The 24,656-nt window shown below is 40.6% G+C and overlaps 1 protein-coding gene across 2 annotated transcripts; it reads left to right on the top strand.

The window, feature by feature from the left end:
* Window positions 1–573: 573 nt before the first annotated feature.
* On the top strand, window positions 574–23,822 carry LOC109261360 (E3 ubiquitin-protein ligase RNF113A-like). 2 transcript variants are annotated; one of them, XM_019439935.2, is made up of 3 exons: window positions 574–636; window positions 3,414–3,465; window positions 20,269–23,822. In XM_019439935.2, exon 3 carries the CDS (start codon window positions 20,306–20,308, stop codon window positions 21,338–21,340), a length of 1,035 nt encoding a protein of 344 aa, XP_019295480.1. In that variant the 5' UTR covers window positions 574–636; window positions 3,414–3,465; window positions 20,269–20,305; the 3' UTR covers window positions 21,341–23,822. The 2 variants fall into 2 exon arrangements, with proteins under 2 accessions (XP_019295480.1, XP_019295582.1); XM_019440037.2 differs by lacking the exon at window positions 574–636 and adding an exon at window positions 646–1,724.
* The last annotated feature ends 834 nt before the right edge of the window (window positions 23,823–24,656 follow it).

Below are 24,656 nucleotides of genomic sequence, written 5' to 3'. Positions count from 1 at the left end.
AAAGTGGAATGGAGATTTAGCAATTCTATGGTTATTTTGAATAAGGGATATTTGATCAACTTGAATGAATAATTGTTACCAAATTTTCTCATTAACCAAGAAATTGCTAAATCTTGTGTTTTAAGAAGTACTGCCCGGGGTAGGGGAAATGAAGGGTTTTCTTCCTCACTTGGGCGTACAGCTGAGAATTTAGTCTGTAGTTTTGTCCACTGGTCTCCCTGGAATGGAAGTCCCGGAATTTCCTCTCAGGCTAGATTCAAACATTTTCAAAACCGTTATTCTCAGTTAACACTCTGGAACATCACTTCTGAGGTGACTTTATTTAATTAAACAGGGCTTGGGCAGAAATACAGCAAGATGTTTACCACTTACACGAAAAAAAAAAAAATCCAGGATCCTGTCCCCAAACTCCCAAAGGGATAAATAAATCCCGCACTCCCAGCTCGCACTCAGACCCCCTTCGCCTGACCGCAGGCAGTTGCTGACTGCAGGGAGGAGTTGGGCACTGGGGGAGCTGTTGCACGTACTTAGCACGTAGCACGTAGACGTAGCACGGAAGGTAGAAGTTGCAGGGGCGGAGCGGAGGAACCGTGCAGTGGTCCCATTTGAGCTCGTAGTGGGTGTGACTGCCTTCAGGTACTGGTTTCCCCCTTGGCCGATGCAATGTTGCCTCATTAGGGACTCTAAACGCCAGTTTGACTTTGAGTATAAATAGAAGGTCACAGCTCTAGGGGTAGCTCTGCGGAAGAAGGAGACAGCAAATAGGAGACAGCAGGAGGGGCTTTTCCAGGGAGCTCTTTAGTGTGGGCCTCGGGCTGAAGGACAGAGAGCAGGCACTCCAGAAGGGACGCTGGGGTTGACACCCACCGTCTCCTTTCGCCCCGCTCATTAATTTAGCCCGTGCCTTTCAGCCGCATGATGCGGTGAAAAAAGACCTCCTGCCACGGCGAGATGTCTGCTTTGCACAGAGGCCTGGATTCTGCCCTTTCCTCCTCAGGAGTTCAAACGGGTCACTTCTCTCACACCGTAGAACTTTTGGGTGCAGCAAGGCAAACGCGTTCAGATGTTTTCGTGTCTTGGGACGTTGTGGGAGGTAGGAGGAATTGAGTTCCCGGACCTCAGGTGCAATGCACAGGTCCGCGGCAAAGTCTTTCCACCTCAGGATCCGTGGCCAGGCCTTCCTTGTCCATGCTTCTCAAAGTTCAGGCCACAGATATTGTTAACAGGATCATTCCAGAGACCCCTTTTTAAAGGTACGGCACACTGGGCCTTACCCAGGATTCACTGAATCAGAATCTCCGGGCATGTATCCCAGGAATCTGCACTGTAGCCACCTTCCTGGTTTTTGTTTGTTTTTTCTTTTGCACGTTATTATGTGAGAAATAGGGCCAGCTGCCACCAGCTTTTAGTCTTAATAAGGGCTAAGCTCTTAGCTTAGTATGGACCCTCTCTCAGTGGCTTATGGATTGAGCACTCCTGGGTTCCATTCATATTAAAGGACATTTGGAGAGGGTAGTTTATCTCATGATTTACTCGACAAGCATGATTCTGAGGGAGTGGGGCGAAGAGTGTTAGAGGTATCAAGAAATTTTTAATCAATTGAGTGAGACAGAGACAACATCTGTACCTTGGCCACCTCTCCCGTAGTGTGTGGGTTTAGTCACTTCTGCTCATCACACATCTGATTAGAAACACAGCCACAACCAGCGAAGCAGTATTACAAGGTAGGTTGTTGTCAGCTTGTTGTTTTTCTTTAAGCCACTCTGTATATTCTGAATTACTGTTTTGAAAGAATTATTTGTAAGTGGTAAGTTAGATGTTTTCACTGCCATTGTTCTTGTGATTACTAGAAACCCAGGACTTTCCACTCTAAGATTGTTTAAAATCCTTACATAAGAAGCAGGTGGACTCTATCGTTATGTATGCCGAAGGGCACAAAGGAAGATACATAAAATTTTAAATACCCAAATTGCCCACTTTATGCCATATACCTCTTGTACCATGTATAAAAATATATATGTATATATATAATAGGAAAGAATAAAAACTTAAAATAAGTATATATCCAGGTTAAGGAAAAAGCATACTGCACAAAAATGTCTTTGTATAAATGCTGAATAAGATAGGGTAAGGGGATATTTATAGTTCTGCAGATGACTTAATATTTACTGCACCAGGAATTCATCCATCCTTCCAACTGGCTTGAGAGGCGTTTGAAATCAATAAAGCATATTTGTGTCCAAGCAGGGAGTGGAGTCCAGGCCCCACATAGCAGACCTGAGATGTGCTGGCCCAGGGAGCTTAAGTGATGTCAAATGTAAACCACTTTTCAAAAGCATGTTATCAGGTCCACACCAGACTATCCATTTTGATAATCTCATTCCATTTTTCATTTTATTGTTGAAAGGAGAAATAGATTAATGAGAGTCCAAATCCCCCTAGAAAGAAAACCTTCCTTATAAGGCATGTCTGAAGAGAGATTTGGAAAAATTACTTACTCTGCCTTTGTTTTGCCAAGTAAAGTAACATTTAGACCATTTATATTTGAAAAATTCTTAACCCAGGTCAGCGTGGCCTACTAGATTGTATCTAGAGGGAAAGAAATGAAGAACAACTAAAGATGATGATGATGATGATTTGTTTAGGTCAGTTCCAAATCTTCCAGACCTTGGTTCGCCAGTGTTGATTGACCGCTTGCCAATTTTCAGTTTGTGTGTATGATGGACATTTGGGGACAAACCCCATGATCCATTTCAGATACAACAAGAAAAAAATTGGCCCCAAATTGCATTTGCAAATGGTGTACCACATGAAAGAAACATTTGTCTGAAGAGAATTTTAAATGTTCAGCTCTTGGATATACAGATATATTCTTTCAGGTATCTCAGAACACTACAAGAAAGCTTGCTAGAGAATGATAATCGGAATCATAGCAGGGCATAAACAGAAGAGAACAGAAGGAGTCTTAGAAATCATCTTATCACATTGGTGACATCGTTTTACAGATGAGTGACCAGAGCCTATAAGGGTGGTCCCCGTGATTTCAAAAAACTTGCTTCCATTAGTCTTTCAGGGCAATGAGTCAAATGATACTGTGGTAGCTCCAGGAAAAAATGTCAAGGTTTGGAAATTCTTTAGCCACTCAGAGTTGGAACAAGAGCCCCGCTTTCCAGACTCCCAGGCCAGAAGGCTGCACTTGAAAGGATAGGAGGCTTTTTTTTTAAATAATTCCATTTTGTCAACCAACTAGAAGACAATTTTGCTTAGATGCTCAGTGGAGGTGTAGTAAAGTATTGTTTCTGACCAAATGTTCCTGTCCTCAGTGAGGTTATAGTAAACAGTATTCCTGCCCTAAACAAATTTATTAGCCGGGGGTCATTTTTAACTTTACCACTTCATTCTGATTTTCACAGCTGCTTCTCAGAGGCGCTGGCACTGCCATTGATAATCCAAGCTTTCAGCAAGGTAAGCTCCCATTTGGCTAATAACATTTCATTTGGTTGACAACAGGCTAATAACTAGATCTTGCCACACACGCACACACACACACACACACACACACACACACACACACACACACACACAAGCCATCACAATGCCAGGCTCCTGTCAATTGAATTAGGAACCATTGGTATAGACAGATAATCAAGGTCACAGGAATTCAGAAGAAAGAGACGTTATTGTCTTTGGAAAAGAGACTAGACGAGATGTAGCTCCATTATTTACCATAAATAATTAGGGTACAGTCCCTGTGGGTAAAGAGCTGCACCCTACTTGATGGATCGTGTTCTATTCATCTTACTAGCAGTGTTCTTTTTAGGCATTTTTGATGTCTGCATTTAGAGCCATTGAGTCTGTTGCCTCCCTTCTCGTGGGACATGGGGAGAACGGCTGATACTTTATTTGTTCCCGACAGCTAAAAAAAAACACATAAAGCCAGCAGAAACAGAGAACATGGTCTCTAGCCTTCCAGCTTCAGACCCCCGTCTTGGGTTGCATCGAACCACACCACAGAAGCAGTTCTGGCCAAGCACACCACTTGAAACAAGCTGGGGAAGCCCCTGCTGGGCCAGGAAGGGATGCCGGTCATGAGGCTGAAATCTGGCCCAAAGGGGAGGCAGAACCTTGGATGGCTCTGCCAGGAGGGACTGTGTGTGCTCTCACTGGGGTGAGAGCTCTGCCCTGCGGTTTGGTGAGTTGAGGTGTTGTGCACCTAAGGCCCTCCCAGTAAACTGCCTCCCAGCAAATGCAAAACCACACTGTGGCATACACACCCCGGCAGAAGGAAATTAATTAAGACCCTGTGCTGACATTCCCTTCTGAGCTCACGCCACCCTCCAGCTAGGGCCACACATCACTCTGTGAGAGAGCAGACACAGCTGTGGGAGCTGTCTAGACCTGCTGTGATTAAGAAGGGCTCTGCTGCCTTAATGTCGAGTGTGTTTTCTTATGTCAGTATTGTCTCCTAGTTTTAGCATGACTGAATTGTCAAAGGTTTTCGGGTGGGTGTTTTCCCCCCTTTTTTTGGCCTTGCCTGTGAAATGACACAGTCTTCTCTTTTCCTGGTTTCCATTATATTCCATTGTATGGCCATGCACAGAGTAACATTTTTTTTTAAGTTTGTGTGTTTTCCATCTAATACCATGCAGTAACTATAATGCATAAACATGTGTTTAGGCACTTTGGAAAACATTTTTAAAATTAAAATGCCTCATGTCAGTCATAGGCATGCGGTACCAAAGTGTGTATGTAGCTGATCATGTGGATTAAGTATTCAGAGGAAAACATCTTTATAGTTATTGTGCATGTTCCACAGCCACTTTTCAAAGTGAACCATCTCTGCATTAAAATAGCATTTTTATTTTGTCAAGACACTAAAAGCAATTGGAGGCCAGTGTTGATCGACCGCTTGCCAATTTTCAGTTTTTAAATCAAAGCTGCTTTGGACTTAGTAAGTGTGAGCTCTGTAAATATCCATAGTCATTCTATTTACATTTTACATGCATTCAAAATAACTCTCCCTTAAAAAAAAGAAAATGACTGAAGGAACATTTGCTCTAAGTTGAAAAACATTCCACCTCAGAACAGTCTCTTGTAGGCTGAATGATAGTCCCTTTGATATAATGGTTCTTAATGAAAATTGTGAGGGATTTTTCTGCTCTAAAAGCCTCAAGGGAGTTGGGCGGGAAGGGCACAGGTCAGCAGTAAGAACAACACCCATCCCAAGAGGCAATGACATTTGTTCTCCCGTCCTCAAAGTTTGTTCCTTAATTATTTTAGATATTGTCTCCTTATTGTTTTGAATGCTCTGCCTCTCTCTAAGAGGAAAAGTCATTTTCGCACAATGCACACAATACCCAATGTTGCTAAAGGACAAGGACCAGCCTTTGGGACTGAGCCGCTTAAGACTGAAAATCTCCAAGCTTATATTTCTTTGTCATTGTCAACATTATTTTTCAAAATTTGAAAATATGAACACCAATTAATTGGCCAAGATTCCAGCTATTTAATTAAAACTTGATGAGTTATAGAATTTGTGGGGATGGTAAGCAAGTATTGCTTGGGTTGTGTTGTCAAAGGCATCAGAGGAAGAATTCCATCCAAGGCATGAATCTTAATAGGTACTTCATTTGCCCAAGCTGGATTTTATTTTCATACAATTTTATTTATCATATACAGTTGTTTAGATGAATCCTTGAGTAAATATAAAACCATGTGAACTCTGTTTACAACACATCTTGTACCTAAAGGCCCTGGCAATGAATAGAGACTCAAAGATGAATGAAATGACCCCACTTTCAAAGATGTACTGTCTAGTAGGGGAAATAGAGAACAAAGAAATATCTTACAGTGTAATACATATAAAATCTCTTTTGTGTCTATACAAAAATAGCCTAGAGACGGGAGTAACTGATTTTTTTCTGGAGAAGTCAATGAAAAGGTAAACCTAAGCAGGATCATAAAATGTAAATAGTTGATTGTTTCCTTTGCTGTACAAAAGCTTTTTATCTTGATGAGCTCCCAGTAGTTCATTTTTGCTTTTATTTGCCTTGCCTTTGGAGATGTGTTGAGTAAGAAGTTGCTGCAGCTGAGGTCAAAGAGGTGGTTCCTCTAGGATTTTGATGGTTTCCTGTCTCACATTTAGGTCTTTCATCCATTTTGAGTTTATTTTTGTGTATGGTGTAAGAAAGGGGTCTAGTTTCATTCTTCTGCATGTTGCTATCTAGTTCTCTCAGCACCATTTGCTAAAGAGACTCTTTTTTCCAGGATACTCTCCTGCTTTGTCAAAGATTAGTTGGCCATACATTTATGGGTCCAATTCTGGGTTCTCTATTCTATTCCATTGGTGTATGTGTCCTGCCCTGATGATAACAGCTGTGACTAATGAATGGCTAAAGAAGATGTGGTGTATGTATATGTATGTATGTACATATGTATGTACATACATACATATACATACACACAATGGAATACTACTTGGCAATGGAAAAGAATGAAATCTTGCCATTTGCAACAATGTGGATGGAACTGAAGGGTATTATGCTAAGTGAAATAAGTCAGAGAAAGACATATATGTTTTCTCTCATATGTGGAATTTGAGAAACTTAGCAGAAGACTATGGGGGAAGGGAAGGGAAAAAGTAGTTACAAACAGAGAGGGAGACAAACCATAAGAGAAAAAACTGAGGATTGATGGAGGGGGCAGAGAGGAGGGAAAAATGGGTGGTGGGTATTGAGGAGGGCACTTGTTGGGATGAGCGCTGGGTGTTGTATGTAAGTGATGAATCATGGGAATCTACGCCCGAAGCCAAGAGCACACTATATACACTGTGTGTCAGCTAACTTGACAATAAATTGCATTTTTGCAAATAATAAAAATAAAATAAAATGTAAATAGTAGTGTACTAAGGACACAAGAGGAAGATGGCTTATATACCAGGAATAATATTTAGAAGAACATGGAAGAGTGAAACCAGTGAAAGAGAGACTGAGAGAGAGACCATTGCAAGCAGTTCATTGTTACAGAACATGAGTGGGAAGGCGTGGGGGGTGAGGCTGACCATGCTTTCAGGGCCTAAATCACGGAGAGTCTTTTACGCAGTACTAAGAGAGTTGGCTTCTAGTCTGTGGCACTAATGAACCATGGCTGAGGTTTAGGCTTTAAGAAAGATATCTCCAGTGGTACTTTGGAGGCTGGATTATGAATTTGAAGGGAGAGAAACAAGGATGAGTAAGGCTATTTGGGAGGCCATTATATAGTCCAAACAAAAGAGGATGTAGGGCTTAACTAGAAAAGTAGAGACAGGAGAAAATAGAAATGACAACTATTAAAAAGGGGGGTTGGTAGGTTGAATTTGGAGAGTCAGAGAAGGGAATGAGCCATGATGACTTTTGATCCTTAGCAAAGAAGCCCAGTGCAGCATTTAAGGAAGGGTGTTACGCACAGATGCAGGTATTAAGGGTAGTCTTAAAATTGTTTTCAATTACTCATCACTAGCAGTGGCAATTTTGTCAACTAGTATTCGGATTCTGCCTGCATCTTCTGTATTCCGGGGATAGGGAAGTGGCAACGTCTATAATACATGACTGCACTTAGCAGATGCCTGGAAAAAAAATTGGTAACTCCCTAGGAGGCCCTATGAGAACAGCCCAGAAATTACAGTCAACAGAGTTGAGCTAGAGCTGGCCCTGGCCAAAACAACCAGTTAGAATAGGGGAAATTCAGCAAATAATTCGGTTATGTGGCCTGTGTAATATGGCCCCCTACTAACTCCAATCCTACAAGAAAGATACACATACACATATAGAGATGTACACAAATACATCAGAATAATTTGAAGATTATTTTAACAAATTATTTTATGTTTTGACTGTCAATGCCATGTTCATGGAAACTAAAATGATCTTAATATAGGAGGAACCCACTTATCTCAAAAGCAAGCATTTGTTTCGGATATATTCTGAAATGCTAGCATTTGTTAGGGGAGAATTTTCTACTGGATATTTTTCTAATTTCTGCCGTTTCTCTGTCTGCTCTTGTCCCAGGGATCTTAGCCTTTTGCAGTGCAATTATTCTCTGAAAATAATGAGTGTATCTAGCTGTGCCCTGGGCACAGTGTTGTATTTTACATGGTTACATCATTTATTCCTCCCAACAACCTACAGGTTGAAATTGTTATTACCCCAATTTTCAGATAAAGAAACAAAAGCAGAGAGGTTAAATGACTTGCCCAAGATTACATAGCTAGCAAATGTATAGACACTTCAATCCCAAGATGTTTGACAGCTTGTCCAAGTGGTCTTAGCCACTTTCCATGTCTGGTTCACTTGGATTTACAGATGAAGCAGGTTTTCTTGTGTACAAGACCAAAACTCAACCCCATCAGTCATTATTATCAATCATTTTTGTCATTTCATAACCTCAGAGTTTAAATCTGTAGTCCTGTGATCCCCTACCAACCCAGGAAAACCTAAAACAATGAAATTGCACTTGCCTGGTCTGCTGACTTTACACCAAGATCCAGCTAAACTGCATGAACTGTCAAGGCTAAAACTAGGACTTCTATCTTAGCTAACACCTGCCTCTCTCTCTCTCTCTCTCTCTGTTGAAATATATTATAATTAGCTGCTCTTCCTGGGAGAGACTGTAAAACTGAATGCAATTAAACAAAAAGAGAGACAGCAGATTTTATAGCAAAAAAAAAAAAAGTAATTTGGAAAGCCAACTAGACGGATGCATATTCAAAAGTAGCAATTTCACAGGCAAGGCAAACCTCCCTTATTTTGCAATAATGTACTGTGTACTGACTGGCAACCAGTGTAGCCTTTTGCACATGCTTGGGACTCTATCCTTGTCCACTCACTGGTACTCACAAAATGGGTTTGGTTGAATTAGGACATTTAATAGAACAGCCATTATCTGGCTGTGGTTTCACGTTAGTCAAGGACCACAATAAGCAGGTGACATGTGGCATACAGCCCATGATCCTTACTAGCCAAACGGCCCAGTGAGGGCAAAGTGTGTGTTACAGATACTCAGACAGGCTCCTGTGCTATAACTAAAGGTGTGCAGTGTGGGACCAGTTGCCTCGTTTCTCTCCGTCAGTTCTCCGGCTGTGAAATGACCATGCTGATGCCTGCCCTACTTCCCTCAGGAGAACATGGTGAGATTCAGAAAGGGGTACAAACAAATTGTTTTATTCAAGTTTGGCTAATGAAAAGCCTATAATACAGCTATTTGTAGAAATGTGTTCATTTGTTGCTGAACAGATACTAGTCCCTGAGCACAGTTCTAGGGGAAGACCCAGTTACTTACAATTCATTAAAATGACTCATCACTTTCCTAAAACTGCATGTGGGAACTGTCAGTGTCCAAAAGGTAGATCGTGAAATAACCCATGGCCCAGTCACTAAAAGCTGAAAAGATTTGTAAGTGCCTCAGAAAAGTTCACAACTTAGTTGGAGAAAAAAAATTAGTCAAGGCAGATGTGTAGTGCAGGTTTGTAGCTGGGGAGAGGCAGACTTAGGGAGAAGAAACGCAGAAAAAAATTAAAGCTAAATGTTAGCCTCATCCTAGAACAGACCAGCCTGGAGATACTCTGGGTTTTATTGAACAGTTGCAAGGTAGCTTTAATTTAGCACTATATTTTGAAAGGTTTGCTGTACCAGTGCTCTTTCCAACATTGCTTGTGTGTTTTTGGCTATGCCTAGAGGCCTGCTGTGGACTGATGGATGTCCAGGTGTGGAAAAGGATGCTAGCCATTTGTTTGCACTGTGGATTTATTTCTTTGCACTGTCTTTGCTCCTCCTAATTAAAATAGTAAACATTATTGTACTCAAAGCTTAAATAGCCCCCTGGACATGAGAGTGTTATGAATTAATAAGTAGAAGTAAACTCCTTTAATACGCCTCTTCCTCATATCAAATCTTTCAAATGCAAAGCCCATTTGCAGTAAAAATCAGAGAAATGTAAAAGGCAACCTGATATTGAACATGAAACTAAACTCTCACAAAAAGCAACATAACAAGCAGGAAAAAAGGAATTTTGAAAATTATCTTCCAAAAAAAAAAGAAAAAATTATTTTCCTAAAGAATTCTGAATCCCCAGTGCTCTATTTTCCCAGGTTAAAAAGAAGTCAGACTGTTGTAGGCGTTCTGAACTAGGTTACTGAGTAGCCATCTGTAGCAGGCCAGCCCCTGGATGTCGTGCCCCTGTTAATGAAATCTGGATGTGCACTCGTAAACGGACCTGGTGAACGGTAGATGTCAGCCATTGGGTGATGGGCAATCATCAATCATCCATTGTCAGTTACTTCTGTCTCAGTGAGTAAGCCTTTATTTAAAGCATAAAGTAAGAATGTTGCCAGACCACAGGAACAAGCCCTGAGCTGTTTGCAGGTGCTGCTATTCACAGCTGCCAATTAAACCCCTGACATTTCCATCTTGGCCATGAGGCATAGCATATGCTTTTGACATACCAGTTTTTTAAAACAATATCATCTATCTCAGATTATCAATACATATGTCTTATTCTTTTCCCATGCTTACAACATTAGGCTTTTAAAAATATCTTGTTTTAGAAGTAGAAGAAGGAGAAACAGAAAACTCTAGTGAACTGAATTATTAAGATGTACACATAGCATTTTCTTGTAACTGGGGAAGTGACCAGCATCTTAGATGTGGAAAGTCATCTGTGATGCCTAAATATACATGGCAGAGACGACTTTGAAGATTTCAATTTTTGGTAATCTTGTCCCTACATTTCTTTCTGAAAATTTTTCTTACTCTCTGGTAACCAAATGCTACCTACTCATCTCATGTAAATTCAGTGCTGTTAGAACTAGATATTAAATTTTTTATTATATGACTACATTCCAGTTCTTTTCATTGGGATTCAAACATAAGTATGCCTTGTGTTGGAAGAATTTCGTGAAATTTGCCAGACTTTTTATTTGGTCTCGATTGTAGGTCCATGAAAGGGTGTACTCCTATGCAGAGTTTGCATGATGCCTTTACTTCCACATATTTCCAGGTTGGAGTATAAAAGCATGCCACCACTCTTGAGGGATTATAGATACTGTGGACATTTCATCTATAAATACCATGAATAGGAAAAAGAGAGAGAGAGAGAAAGCTCTACATACACCTTTTGGGAATATTTCCCATTTGTAACTGATTTACCCATTTTTCTAGCTCTTGGTAAGGGATGAACTTTGGTTACAAACAGAAATTTGAAGTAAATTATTCTTGCTGATCAGTGTTTAGAAAATGGGGCACCTGGGTGGCTCAGTCGGTTTTGCATCCAACTCTTGATTTTAGCTCAGGTCATGATCTCACAATCCGTGGGACTGAGCCCCATGTTGGACTTTGTGCTGACGGCGTGGAGCCTGCTTGGGATTCTTTCTCTCCCCCTCTCTCTGCCCCATTCCCGCTCACACTCTTGTGTGCTCTCTGTTTCTCTCAAATAAATAAACTTAAAAAAAAAATGAAGATAGGTTCTGTGTGGTCTCATGTTGTTTCACAAGAACTAGGTCAAAATCAGCTGTGATTGGAAGTGTAAGGCTTTTGTTTTTCTAGGTCCAGCAATAGACTTTCTGATCTGAGACTGCCTCGGCCTTTCTCCCCATCCCCTGTTCATCTGGCAGAGCTATACACTTACTTCCACGTTCTGTGGAATCCCCGATTCCCACTGATTTCAGGGACTTCTGTTGGGGAAAGCAAATCTGACAAAGCCAGAGTCTCTCTGTCTTATTTTGTTTTATCATGGCAGAAATTTTATGTTATTTTCTCACTTCTCAGCAGGGGAAAAGTTGCTATACTCTTTGAGGGAGGCTCAGCCGATTTCCATTGTAAAAAGAAGAGAAAATTTGTTACTGCTGTTTGTGTAACGAAGGGCTACTAAAGGAGCTATCTTCTAATAAAAAGATGGCTTTGCTCTGTAAATTAATTTTATAATAAAAGCTGCCCTACGAATATATCGAATGGTGAAAATCTGAAGTAAATATGTTAGCATATCAAGAATACCTGTGTGTTTGAAATGAAAATTCGATGACTTACAGCGTCCTTGAGCCCTTGAGCCATATGCACACGTATTTCTTAACAGAGCTGAGGATGCTGTGCAGTGGCATCAGCTTTGGGCTGCTCAGTTGGGACAGTGTCCACAGGCTTTGAGATAAAAGTGAAAGGTTGGGCCACTTACCTCCACCGATACCAGGTCTTCCAGGTGCCTCTGGTTGTAGCAGTAATGAGAGCGATGATGGCAGCAGTAATGCTAATAATAACAGTAATGGCAGCTACCATTACAGATGGCAGCTTTGTATGGTGGTTGAGAGCGCGGATTCTGTAGGTAGACCGTAGATCCTGGCTCTGCCACGTACTAACTCTGTGATCCTTGGTAGATTGCTTAACACTTCCGTGCTTCAGCCGCTTCCTCTGTAAAATGGGGGTAGTAATAGAAGCTACCTCATCGGTGCATTGAATGCTTGGAGTAGTACCTGGCATGTACTACAAGAAGTACCACTAGAGCATTAAAGAAATGAGTATGCCTAGAACAGAGACTATATCATTATTCCTGTTTTTCATGGAGGCAGACTGAGGCCATGTGAGGCTTCCAAGCCAGCAATTCACCACATTTTAGCCTGGGTTGGTGTGACTTCAAGACCAGTGTTCTTTCTGCCAGTCTTCCAGGCTTTCTATTGTAGGCGTCATTTCACAACTTACACCATTGGTCGGAAAGGGGTTGAAGAAAAGAGACAGTGTTTGAAACTTGGAAAATGCAGGCACTCCGGAGTATCAGAGCAACAGAAATCATCTAAAGACAGGGGACAGTAAACATTTTCCCAAAGCCAGAAGGTCAGGTAGTCACCACACATAATGCTCCTGAATGAATGAACTCATTCATTTATTCAACAGTTATGCGTGTCCCCCACCTTTCTGCACAAGGGGCAGCAACCTCACGTGTAGCCACTTAATGAGTAAGAGGATGTGTTTTATGTGATTTTGTCAAAGAAAGAGGCCCACGATAACTTTAGGAAATGATACTAATGAGAAGATGCCAGTATTTTTTCTGGCAGTTGAATCCAGTTTGGTAAATTCTGGGGCTCTGTCTTCTCCCCTTCCTCAATGTCTCGAGGCAGAGCAAGCTGGCCACAGAACGAGGCAAGGGCTGTCTGTCCCAGGCTGGGTCTCATCAGTACATTTGTGTCTCTTGTGGTTGTCTTTATCCAGCCTAACTGGTATTGTTTTTGGCACTCTTAACATTATGATGTTATGTTTCAAATGTTTCCAAAACTGAAACACACAAGGTCTTTCATTTCCTTTCTGCCTACTAAGATTATTTCAGCTCCACACATGCAAAGCAGAGTATTATGCAAGAAATTAATCATATCAGAGCAAAGTAGCTACTGAAAAATTGCCAAACACCATAAACATTGGTCAAAATGGAGTCCAACCATTTGCACAGAGAATAATTGAAGCTATGGATTCACTTGGGGTAACTAAGCAACTTTTCATTATGAATTATAAAGCTTTTCAAACATAAAATGATATCTGAGAGGAGTGCATTACCTAAAAGGTTTCGATAAGCAATGAAAGGAGCTTTAAAATATGCAGCAGGGATCAATCATCCAGCTGTATAGCGTTACTTATACTTTGTGGCGTCACCTACATTCCTTGATAAACAATGTCCCATAACCTCCGAGCGTTCCCATTATTTCCGTCAGCACCCAGACATAAGAAGTGACAAAAATGTCAGATGATGTTTTATTTACTAATATAAAACAAGTTCTCGTGGAAGTAGACATTCTACGACAATGGAGGTTTATGAAGCACATTTCCCAGCACCAAAAATGATTCACGTTGTCCAAGAAAGATAAAAAGCCTGCTGTTAGTGATGAATTTTAATTGGAATGTTACTCATCATGGGCATGAATTTCTTTCATTTGGGAGATGACATGTCCTGCTTCTGTTGTGGAAGGACAGTTGAGTCTGCCTGAAAAAGAAAAGGTAGCTAAAACACACTTTTGACACCCAAAAGGAAGTTGTCCTGGTGTCACCTGCCGAAACAAGTATTCTGATGTCTTCCAGTCATCGCTTTGCAGGCGACGTTTTTGTCAGTTACATGTAAAATCAAACCCAGCATTCAGACTCAGATGCAGAGAAGTTCTGCCTTCCTCTACCCTGTTTATGAAAAAAATCAAATGAAATGGGAGCGTCAATTGGGAAAATCACTTGATGGTATGGAAGAGTTGGAATTAGCTGTAGAATTCTACCAAAGGTGCAGCGAGATAGAGTGAGCAGCACAGAAGAAAAAATGACAATTGTAGATTCTCTTCGTTTTGACAGAAGAGGGCCTGAGTGTGGCATATCAACATTGACTGATGCTAGGTAGTAGAGAAAGGGAACTCGTAAAAGGTCAGGAAAGTGGAGTTAAAGAGGGTGAGGTGCATGGAGACTGGAAAGGTAAAAGGGGCGGCGGGGAGGAGAAGGGTGAGGAAGAAAGGCTAGATATATGAAAAGTTTCAGGACCTCACGTCCTTTGCAAAAAGAAAATCGTTTACCAGCCTTTATGTGATTCAGGAAATACTGTGGTTTAGGAAGGTTTAAACTAATGCAGTGGGCATTGGTCCCATGATTGTGGGGAGAAACTACTTCTCCTGAGTAGGACAAATAGGGTGGCTGCAGCCAGCCCCTTCGGAACTCGATATAAAAACATCAATTTGCATCATGGAACCTTGGCCGGCCTGCTTTGTGGCGGTGGTACAGAGCAGTCAATGCTCTATAGATACACAAATTGATTACTTCAATTACCAAAATCAATTTTCCAGAATAGAGTGAAATACATGGAAACGTATCTCAAAAGGTCATTTAAAATTAGCCCAAACTACCAACTGAAGGCCCTGCATTCAGAAGAGCACCTTGCTGCACATTGTAACTCTCCCTTTCCTGTATCTTTGCCTACGTAAGGTCTGAGGCTAAAAGCACCCAGCTGGAACCTGGTGAAACAACAACCAAATTGCATTGCTCCCTGTGCACTCATGAATCTCTTAATAAGCTCACCTGATACAGTTCTTAGTATGGAACCAGGGTTTACTCCTGTAAGTAAAAGGGTCAGGTCTATTCCCCCCCCCACCCCGCCCCGCCCCCCCCTTAATAGATATTGTTTGAATTACGGCTTTCCTTTCAAATTGTGGCTGGCCATGTATGTTTTGGGATATGTTGTATGTATTGCATAAACACATAGACCATTTTCTGTTCAGATACTATATACTTTTATGTGCAACACGGTTATCCACATATATATATAATATCTCTCATGCAAATATACAAAAATTCATGAGGATGTTTTGCTCTCTTAAAATCCTTTCAGATTGCTTGGATGATTTTCTTTACATGTTTTCAACTTACCTAACGGCAAACCTCACTTCATTCTACACTAGTCTAATTAATTTGACAGGACTGGAAACTTGTTCTTCCTGTTCACACTTATTATTCATCTTTTCAGAATGCCCTGTAGGGAGGATGAAGCACAATAAAGCAGTATTTACCAAATGCCTTAGTGCTAAATGCCCTTTTATGCTGACTCGGCACATTGGTGGCATGGAGTAGATCTGACTTTAGGGCAGCCTAACAAAAATGACATTTTCTAGAGTATCATCTATTTAAACAGGTCTTAAAGAAGGGAACTACGTCCGTTTTTCCCTGAAGTTTTATAGTGGGCTCTGGGGACTACAATTTATCCCTACTGTATCTGAAATCTTTGCTAAAGAAATGACAGAGGTATCATATTTTGCAAGATAAGCCTTCAGTCTGCAGTGGCAAATGTAGAGATAATTTCAAGTTTTTTTAAGAACTGCAGACATAACCTGAAACATACCGAGCATTTTGAGAGGGGGTGGGTTGAAATGCAGAATCGATAGATGCAACCAGGGAGAAGGGCTTTTCCTTTTAGGCTAACTTTGAAATTCTCCTCAGAGAGCAAACTTTTGATAGGGGGCAAAGATTCTTACAAGGTTGGTACAGGTGGATAATTAAAAAAATAAGAGTGAATTTATCTGCATACATTATTTAAATACCTAAAGCATTTCTCTGCTTTAATGATAAATTACGATCAGTAAAATCTGTTGGCTGCCTTCAAGCTAACTAATGGATCACTAATCAGCAACAGTCGAATCATCCTAACTAAGGTGGAATAAATATCTCCAAGGAAGCTGCAGTTAATTTTTTCGGTCTAAACCTGTACAGATGCTGACATATACGTACCTATATTCTTGTACTACATATGTGTGTGTGTGGATATGTGCATACATGTGTTTGTATGCACACGTTAAAAACCTTTGACACCTTCTTGTTCACCCACCACTGCTCTATTCTTCTTGGTATGTTGTATAAGAAAGATTGTTCCTGCCACTAATTAATCCTTAAAGAGATTGGCTGATACATCTCATTGTTACCAATACATTTTTAATTGTTCATTTTACTCCAGCACCATTTGAACACAAGTCAATTTGCAGTTTCATTAGAGGACAGAAAAGGCCTGGGGTCTATCCTTGGTTTCAAAAAAGAAAAGGATAAAAAGCAGGCAAAATTTCAGAAAGAATGTTAATCCTCGAATTAATCAAGCAAGAATTAATGTGTGCTGCTACTTGAGTGCCTAAGTCTTCTTGCCAAGGAGTGCACTTTGTCATACCTACCCCTCCGGAGAAACCTCTTTACAAGCTTTGTGGCCAAATACCCTGGCAACTAATGACGAGCTTTGAAGCAACATTCACAGACCATTTGCTTTGATGACATTTGGAGGCTTTTCTCCCCTCATTCCCATTCTATTGTTAAGTAGAGTACACATGCCATACAGCCTTTGAAAACTAATCAATACTGTGAGATTTGTCAGGTTGCAGCTGACTAGTATTACATCTTAAAACTCTTTCCTTAGCTGACTTGTTGTACACATTTTTAAGTTAAACCTTATGAAGGGGGTTGGGTAGATTAGCCTTACCATATTCACAGGCACACTAGTATGACATGGCTCTTTCTTCCATATTTTAACATCAAAAGCTCATAATCTGTGTAAGTTAACCTTCCATAAAACTAAAATTATATGGTCATCATACATAATCTGATGATTGATTACAGCTGTCAGAAAGGTCACAAATTGTAAATGTTTACTACAGTTGCACCATGAAAATTACTACATACTTTAAAAAAATCCATCTAGAGAAAATAGACAGCTTACATTCATAGGCTGCAGAACTGAAGCATATATGTTTTCTTTGTGACTTTTAGCTCTCTTAAAATCAATGTTAAAACCCTTAGGTCTGATTTTTCATTTCAATGTCTTTGTGTAATGTGCCTCAACCATACCTCATCTAATTTAATAAGATGCAAGCTAAGGAAGTACTTAAGTTACTTATCAAGGGTTTCAGATGACACATTATTATTGTATTCAAAAGTCAATATTTGCTAATCATGTTAGTACAGGAACTGTTCCAGGCCTACAATTCTTAAATTGCAGAGATATTTAAGATTAATTAAACCTATCTCCCCTGGTCCTCTCTCTTCACCTCTGTGGAAGGAGTAAATCAATGACATCCTATGTAAGCCCAGAGAGCCAGAGCTTCAAGCCTGAAAGCCACTAACATCCTTAAGCCTCTGTTTGCATCGGCGCCCCGGAGTTGAGCTTTGCCATTTCTCCACGGTTTAAGGAACGTTTGCGTGTTTTGAGAGCAAAGTTCACCAGTTTGCTTGATGTAATTAGAGAGGTATGACCGTTCCTGAACATACAACCTGGACTCCGATATTTTTTTAAGTCAGGAGAATGCTGAAATGATCATCTGGTCTGACTTCTTTTTTCTTTTTATATGAAACTTTGTGGATAAATTCGCAGCAGACAAACTTGAAAGGGCACTTGCCGTTTCCGAAGCCGGGCACAATGAGAACCTGTGACTGGGTCCACATCCCTGAAGGGGTTACACTCAAATGACACGATTCCAGCGAACCCCTGACCTCTTGCTTATACCCTTGAGCGGAGACAGCCAGCTGTTCAAAGGTCAAGGCTCCTTTACTTTTAGACAGTAGACTCGTTACACAGGAGCCATTTCTAATCTAATGTTACGTACAGAGCCCAGGACCTGGCTGAGATTAAGTGATAAATAAACCTTTGAAGTCTTATTAACATGTATTGACTAGTAGAAAACTGCAAAACATAGTACTTCAGTGATGACTACATTAGCTGCTAGTTCAGTTCCCTAAGGAGAGACTAGTGCATTAGCCCAGTGTGCCACCCAGCATATATTTACAGGTAGTTCGTGAAAACAGTAATGCTATGCACACTGAATATCTGGAACATGAATCAATGGAGACCAGCTAATTAGGTTATAAATGCATTGGTTTTATTTTTAACGTGTCCTCAAATAGAGTCTGCGAGTAAGCATTCTGAAATGGGGCTCTTAAACTGAGAGAAGCGACAATCAGATTATTCTCTGCCACTCCAATCAATCCAGAAGAGGCAGGTAAAATACTCTGATGCATATTCTATATAATCAGAATGACACATCCTATTAATATTCCAATTACTGTTGAACTATTAGCAATGCCTGAGTCTGGTGTCTTAGAGCCTCATAGCAGTAATCCGGGAACTTCGTGTCATCTTTTGTATTCATTCAATTTAAAACGAGACAATTTTCCCTTTAAAGCACTTTTATTAAACATTATTTTATGCATGGATTTAACATCCTAATTGATTTAGGTGGACTCTCAGAATGAGATGCTAACTCCTTTTGTTCTTTTCTTTGCTGAAAGAGGTCAGCAGCTGTGATCTTATTTATAAATTTAAATGCCAAATTTTAGCACAGTGAGTTATTATTAAAATAATAGTTATTCGTGTTCATAAAAAATCTCTATTCACACTGTAAAAACCAGGAATCCGATAATTTAATAAACTGGTCTAGAGTAAGAATGGGCCAGAATTGTCACTCAGAACACATAAAAATCATAAAATCGTACACATGAAAGTGACTTTGGAAAAAGCACTGAGATGTTTCCACTCTTCTAAATATTGCCTCAACCTAAAATTTGCTTCTTTTTTTTTGAAACTCATATAGGAATGTATTCAGTACCACAGAAAAAATACAGTTCTAGAAGCGAAATATAGAGCTACTAGTTGAAAAAGTCAAACTTGCCAGCATTTCGTCCATGTTTTAGGTTGTTTGCTTTATCTTAAATTGATTTTGGTTTAATGAGTTTGTGTGATGGTACAGCGTAGATCAACCTCTGCTTTCTTACATTATGTAGCTGCTACTGGCCATGAATATCATGAATGTGGCACACAATGCTGATGCCTTGGCACAGCTTGAGAGGAGTGGATAAAGAAAAAGGTGGATGCTGGGGCACCTGGGTGGCTCACTTGGTTAAGCGTTGGATTTTGGCTCAGGTCATGATCTCATGGTTTGTGGGTTCGAGCCCCGCGCTGGGCTCTGTGCTGACAGCTCAGAGCCTGGAACCTGCTTTGGATTCTGTGTGTGTGTGTGTGTGTGTGTGTGTGTGTGTGTGTGTGTGTGTGTGTCTCTCTGCACCTCCCCCCACTCGTGCTCTGTCTCTCTCTGTCTCTCAAAAAGAAATAAACTTAAAAAAAAAAGAAAGAAAGAAAAAGGTTGGTGGATATGAGAAATGTTTTGGGGTAAAGTCTAAAAGATGAAAGGTTGAAGTTGGGATATGAGTAAAATGGAGGAATCAAGGAGGATCAAGGAGGAATCAAGGCTTATGGCTTGAGAAATTGAGTAGATAGTTATTTCCAAAGATGGAAAATACTGGGGAGAAGAGGTTGAGTTGGGGTCTGCTGGTGCAATAAAGACTTCTCTTTGGACATGGTAAGTTAGAGATGCCCACGTGGAGATATCAAGGGTGCATTTGGATATTTAAATCTGAAGCTCAGAAGTAAGGTATTGACTGAAGATGTCAACTTAAGCATTGTCAGCATACATATGGCATTAAAAGCTATGAAAATGGATGAGCTAACTCAAGGCCTGAGTATAGAGAGAAAAGAGGGACTGAACTCTGAAGAATCAGCATTTAAAACCCAGGCAGTACGTAGCCTCTGTGTCAGGGCCAGAGACCACGCTCCAGAAGACTTGATCAGATGACCCAAGATGAGATTTGAAAGGCATTCCTTTCCTCATACCCTAAAGAACTGTACCAAATTGAGTTATATGCTTGTGAAAGATCATTTTATTGTTCTTATTTTTATTTTTATTTTTTTATTAAAACTTCAATACAGAGCACACCACAGCCGTTCTGGAGCTTGGGACTCTAAAATGGCAGAACAGCTTTCTCCGGGAAAGACGACAGACCAGGTGTGTACCTTCCTCTTCAAAAAGCCTGGTAGACAAAAAGGGGCTGCAGGCTGCAGAAAGCGCCCCATCTGCAACCGGGAGTCTGGAGACGGCAGCAGCAGCAGCAGCAGTGACGAAGGCAGCACAGTGGTTCGCCCGGAAAACAAGCGGGTGATCCACAATCCGATGATACAGAAGACCCATGGTAGTGGTAAACAGAGGGTGGCTGCTCTGTTGAGCAGCAAGGAGGAGGAGACCGAGCCCCAGAGCCTTGGCATGGTGTACAAGTCCACCCGCTCAGCAAAGCCTGTGGGACCAGAGGATATGGGGGCGACTGCAGTCTACGAGCTAGACACAGAGAAGGAGCGTGACACACAAGCCATCTTTGAGCGCAGCCAGAAGATCCAGGAAGAGCTAAGGGGCAAGGAAGATGACAAGATCTATCGGGGGATCAATAATTATAAGAAATACATGAAGCCCAAGGATACGTCTATGGGCAATGCTTCCTCCGGGATGGTGAGGAAGGGCCCCATCCGAGCTCCCGAGCATCTTCGTGCCACTGTGCGCTGGGATTACCAGCCCGACATTTGTAAGGACTACAAGGAGACCGGCTTTTGTGGCTTTGGAGACAGCTGCAAGTTCCTCCATGACCGTTCAGATTACAAGCATGGGTGGCAGATCGAACGTGAGCTTGATGAGGGTCGCTATGGTGTCTATGAGGATGAAAACTATGAAGTGGCAAGCGATGAGGAGGAGATACCATTCAAGTGTTTCATTTGTCGCCAGACCTTCCAGAATCCAGTTGTCACCAAGTGCAGGCATTATTTCTGCGAGAGCTGTGCACTGCAGCATTTCCGCACCACCCCTCGCTGCTATGTCTGTGACCAGCAGACCAACGGTGTCTTCAATCCAGCGAAAGAATTAATGGCTAAGTTGGAGAAGCATCGACCTGCAGAAAAGGGTGGTGCTTCCAACTTCCCAGAAGATCTAGATGAGAGTCGAATCCCCATTACTTAGTTTTCCCATTATTCTCATACCTCAAAATAAATATTTTGTGCTAAGCAACTGATTTGAAAATGACTACAGTAAGAGGGTAGGAAAAAAAAGAGGCCGAGGGACATGCTAACCATACTCTTGAATCAGAACCTTTGCAGTTGCTGTTCCCTGTGTTTCTGGGACACTTCACCCTCAGAATTCTATATGACTCACTCCCTCACATTCTCCTGGTATCCATGCAAATGTCATCCATTTAAGTGAGGACCTCACTGACTGCCTTATTTAAAATAGCAACACCAATCCTGTCCCTATCACTGTCTATCCTCCTTCCTCTGTTTTTTCTCCATAGAATTTATCACTGTCTGGTATATACTTACTTGTTATTTGCTTGTTTCTCTCTCTTCTCACTAGAACATAAGCCCTGTAAAGAATTTTGTTCCCGTTTCACTGCTGTGATCACAAAATATCTCCCACCCCAACCCTGCAAATACTTGACACACAGTAGGTTCTCAATATATTTTTTAAATGAACGAATGAAAGAACAAACCAGAAAAAAGAGATAAAAGGGAACAGCTAACGAAGTAGGAGGAAAACCTGGAGGTATCTCAGAAGCTAAAACAAAAAAAAGGTTTGGAAATGGAATATGGTCTAATATGTTAAATGCTGCAGAAGGGTCCAGGAAGATGATAAAGCAACAAATGCATTACATTTGGCATTATGAGAGTAACTGATGTTGACAAGAGGAGCAGTTTCAGTATAGTGGTTAGGACAGGAGTCAGAATTATTAAGGGTGAGGCGATACTAGGAGATAAGGAAGTGGAAATAGAGGCAGTAGGTAACGAATTTGAGAAGCTGCTGTGAAGAAAAGTACGGGTATAAGGCAGTTCATAAAGAGGAATATGAGATGAAGGAAGGGTGTATTATTTGCTCTGGATTCTTAGTGGGGTATTGATTATCTCCTGCCACAATATTGCTGGTTAACAAACAACCATAAAACCTTAGTGGCATTCGATAATACGCAATTTTTATTTCCCTGGCGTGGTTAGCTAGGTGGCTTTGCTTTATGTCTGGAATTTGGCTGATGTAGGCTGGCTTCAGCTGGGATTACTTAAGTATGTTCCACGTGTCTCTCATCCTCCACCAGCCTAGTCTAGGCATGTTCTCCTCGTGACACTGAGCCACAATACCTAAGTGGAAATGGCAAGTTCTCTTGCCAGTTCAGAACCAGGACACTGTCACTTTGTCTTCATTCTCCTGACTAAAGCAAGCAAGAGGCCAGCTAGATTCAAAGGAGAAGTAGTCCAGTTACTATTGCTATGATGCAAACTGCCCTAAAACTTAGCAACGAAAAATAACCATTTTTTTATCCTTAACAATGTCTTTGGGTCAGGAACTCAGACAGGGCACAGTAGGGTTGGCTTTCCTCTGCCCCATGATGTCTGAAACCTCAGTTGGTGAGATTCAAAGACTAGGGACTGGAATCATCTGAGGCATCTTTACTTGTGTTTGATACTGATACTGTTTGTCAACTGGGACTACAGCTGGAGCTCTTGGCTGGAACACTAGCATGTGTCTTCTCCATGTGGGTTAGACTTTCTCACACCATAACAGAATAATTGCTTCTTTCATGGCAGCTCAGAACCCTGAAGGCTGATAACCCAGTGTGTAAAGCACGAAGCAGGTCTTCTTTTATTACCTGGTCTCAGAAGTCAAGCAGTGTCCCTTCTGATGCATTCTGCTGGCCACAAACCAATTCTCAAGCCTTCTCCAGATTTAAGGAGAGGAGGATTATACTCTACCACTTAATGGAGGAGTGGTAAATTTAGGAAATGGATGCAGGCACGTTTATGAGTGGGAGGGGGAAGAAGAAAGATGCAGTAGTTTACTTTCTAATATTAGTTGTACTTCATTCGGTGTTGCTTGACCCTATGTATTCATTCTACCTGAGAGCAGCCAACACAGACCAGAAGGTTCTTCACCCTACACGGAAAGAAAATGTATTTTTAACCTGAGACTGGAGCTCCCAGGATAAAGAGTTTATCCAAATTGACTCCACCTACTCGATTTTGAAGTTAAGTCCCTGAAGATTCTTGGGCATGGCTGCTGAAAAAGCTGCTTTACATTTAAAAAGTCTCAACAGAGAGTATAAAAGCAAGTGTCAGCAGTCATGTATTATAGGAGTTGGTTCTCAGTGTTTGACTCAGTGATGCCCAGGGCCTTCTCCTGAGACATTTCTAGGGTGGCTTTGGTGTCCAGAAACTTCAGTACAGCAACGCTTTACAGACCATGCTGATTGCAGATTAATTTTGCGAAAACCTATAAGATATTTCAGGTCTTTGAGTTATTTGAGTATTCAATTTAATTTTAGCCACAGATGTTTATATAGGATTTCTCTTATTATTTCATTTGATATATTTAATTGTAATGTGCCATTATTTCAAATCACATTTTGGATATGTTAAACCTAAACATGTGGGAAATAAATGAAACTTTTAAAAGTAGATTCTGCTTTTCCTTGTGGGTTTTCTGGGCTAAAGCATTGAAAATAAGCTGACATCTGTTGTAAATTTATGCTATATACTTCTGGTCTCTAAAACCATACACAACTTTATACAATACAATAAATGCAATGCAATGAAATATATATACAGTAGTTCCCCCCCACACTTATCTATAGGGGATACATTCCAAGACCCCCAATGGATGCCTGAAACCACAGATTATACCAAAGCCCACATATACTATGTATTTTACTGTACATAAATACCTATGATAACATTTAAAAGAGTTTCAAATCTTTGGTGTTACCTATTGGATGTAAAAAACCAGATGCAAAATCATTGACAAAATATACTGTTTGAAGAAGGTGAGATCTTTCTCGTGAGTAGGAAGAGGAGTGTTTGAATAAATATCATCAATATTTATAAAGCATTTTGTAGTTTAAAAAAAGTTTTTGAATGGTTTTCTGAATAGCCTTATGTTGTGTGTAAGGCAGGCATTATTGTTTTATATTCATTTTATAGATGTGGAAACAGGATCAGAATATTTAAATGGTTTTGTTTCACAAAGTAAGGAAATGGCAGAGCTATAATTTGAACCCTGTTTTATTGCATCTCACTGAATGGATTATGTGTGTTTATAAAGATACACCTAAATTTATACATGTTTCTATACATGTGTCAATAACATAGGTCAATATTGTGTAATCCATTATCACGTATCTAATTGTGTGTATGTCTATAGAAATGAATATACTAATAATTATTTAGATCTTAAGCGCAATCACTCACATATTTTAATAGATACAAATGTATACTTATACATTTTTCCATCTACC

This window comes from Panthera pardus, unplaced genomic scaffold (genome assembly GCF_024362965.1).
Source record: "Panthera pardus isolate Hobbes unplaced genomic scaffold, ASM2436296v1 HiC_scaffold_25, whole genome shotgun sequence".
Taxonomy (NCBI): domain Eukaryota; kingdom Metazoa; phylum Chordata; class Mammalia; order Carnivora; family Felidae; genus Panthera; species Panthera pardus.
Note: the sequence above shows the minus strand (reverse complement) of the source record. Positions and strands in the feature narration are given on the sequence as shown.

What these genes read in the sequence shown, in the direction of transcription:
- LOC109261360 (XM_019439935.2), top strand. Translation starts at nt 20,306, where the DNA reads ATGGCAGAACAGCTTTCTCCGGGAAAGACGACAGACCAGGTGTGTACC.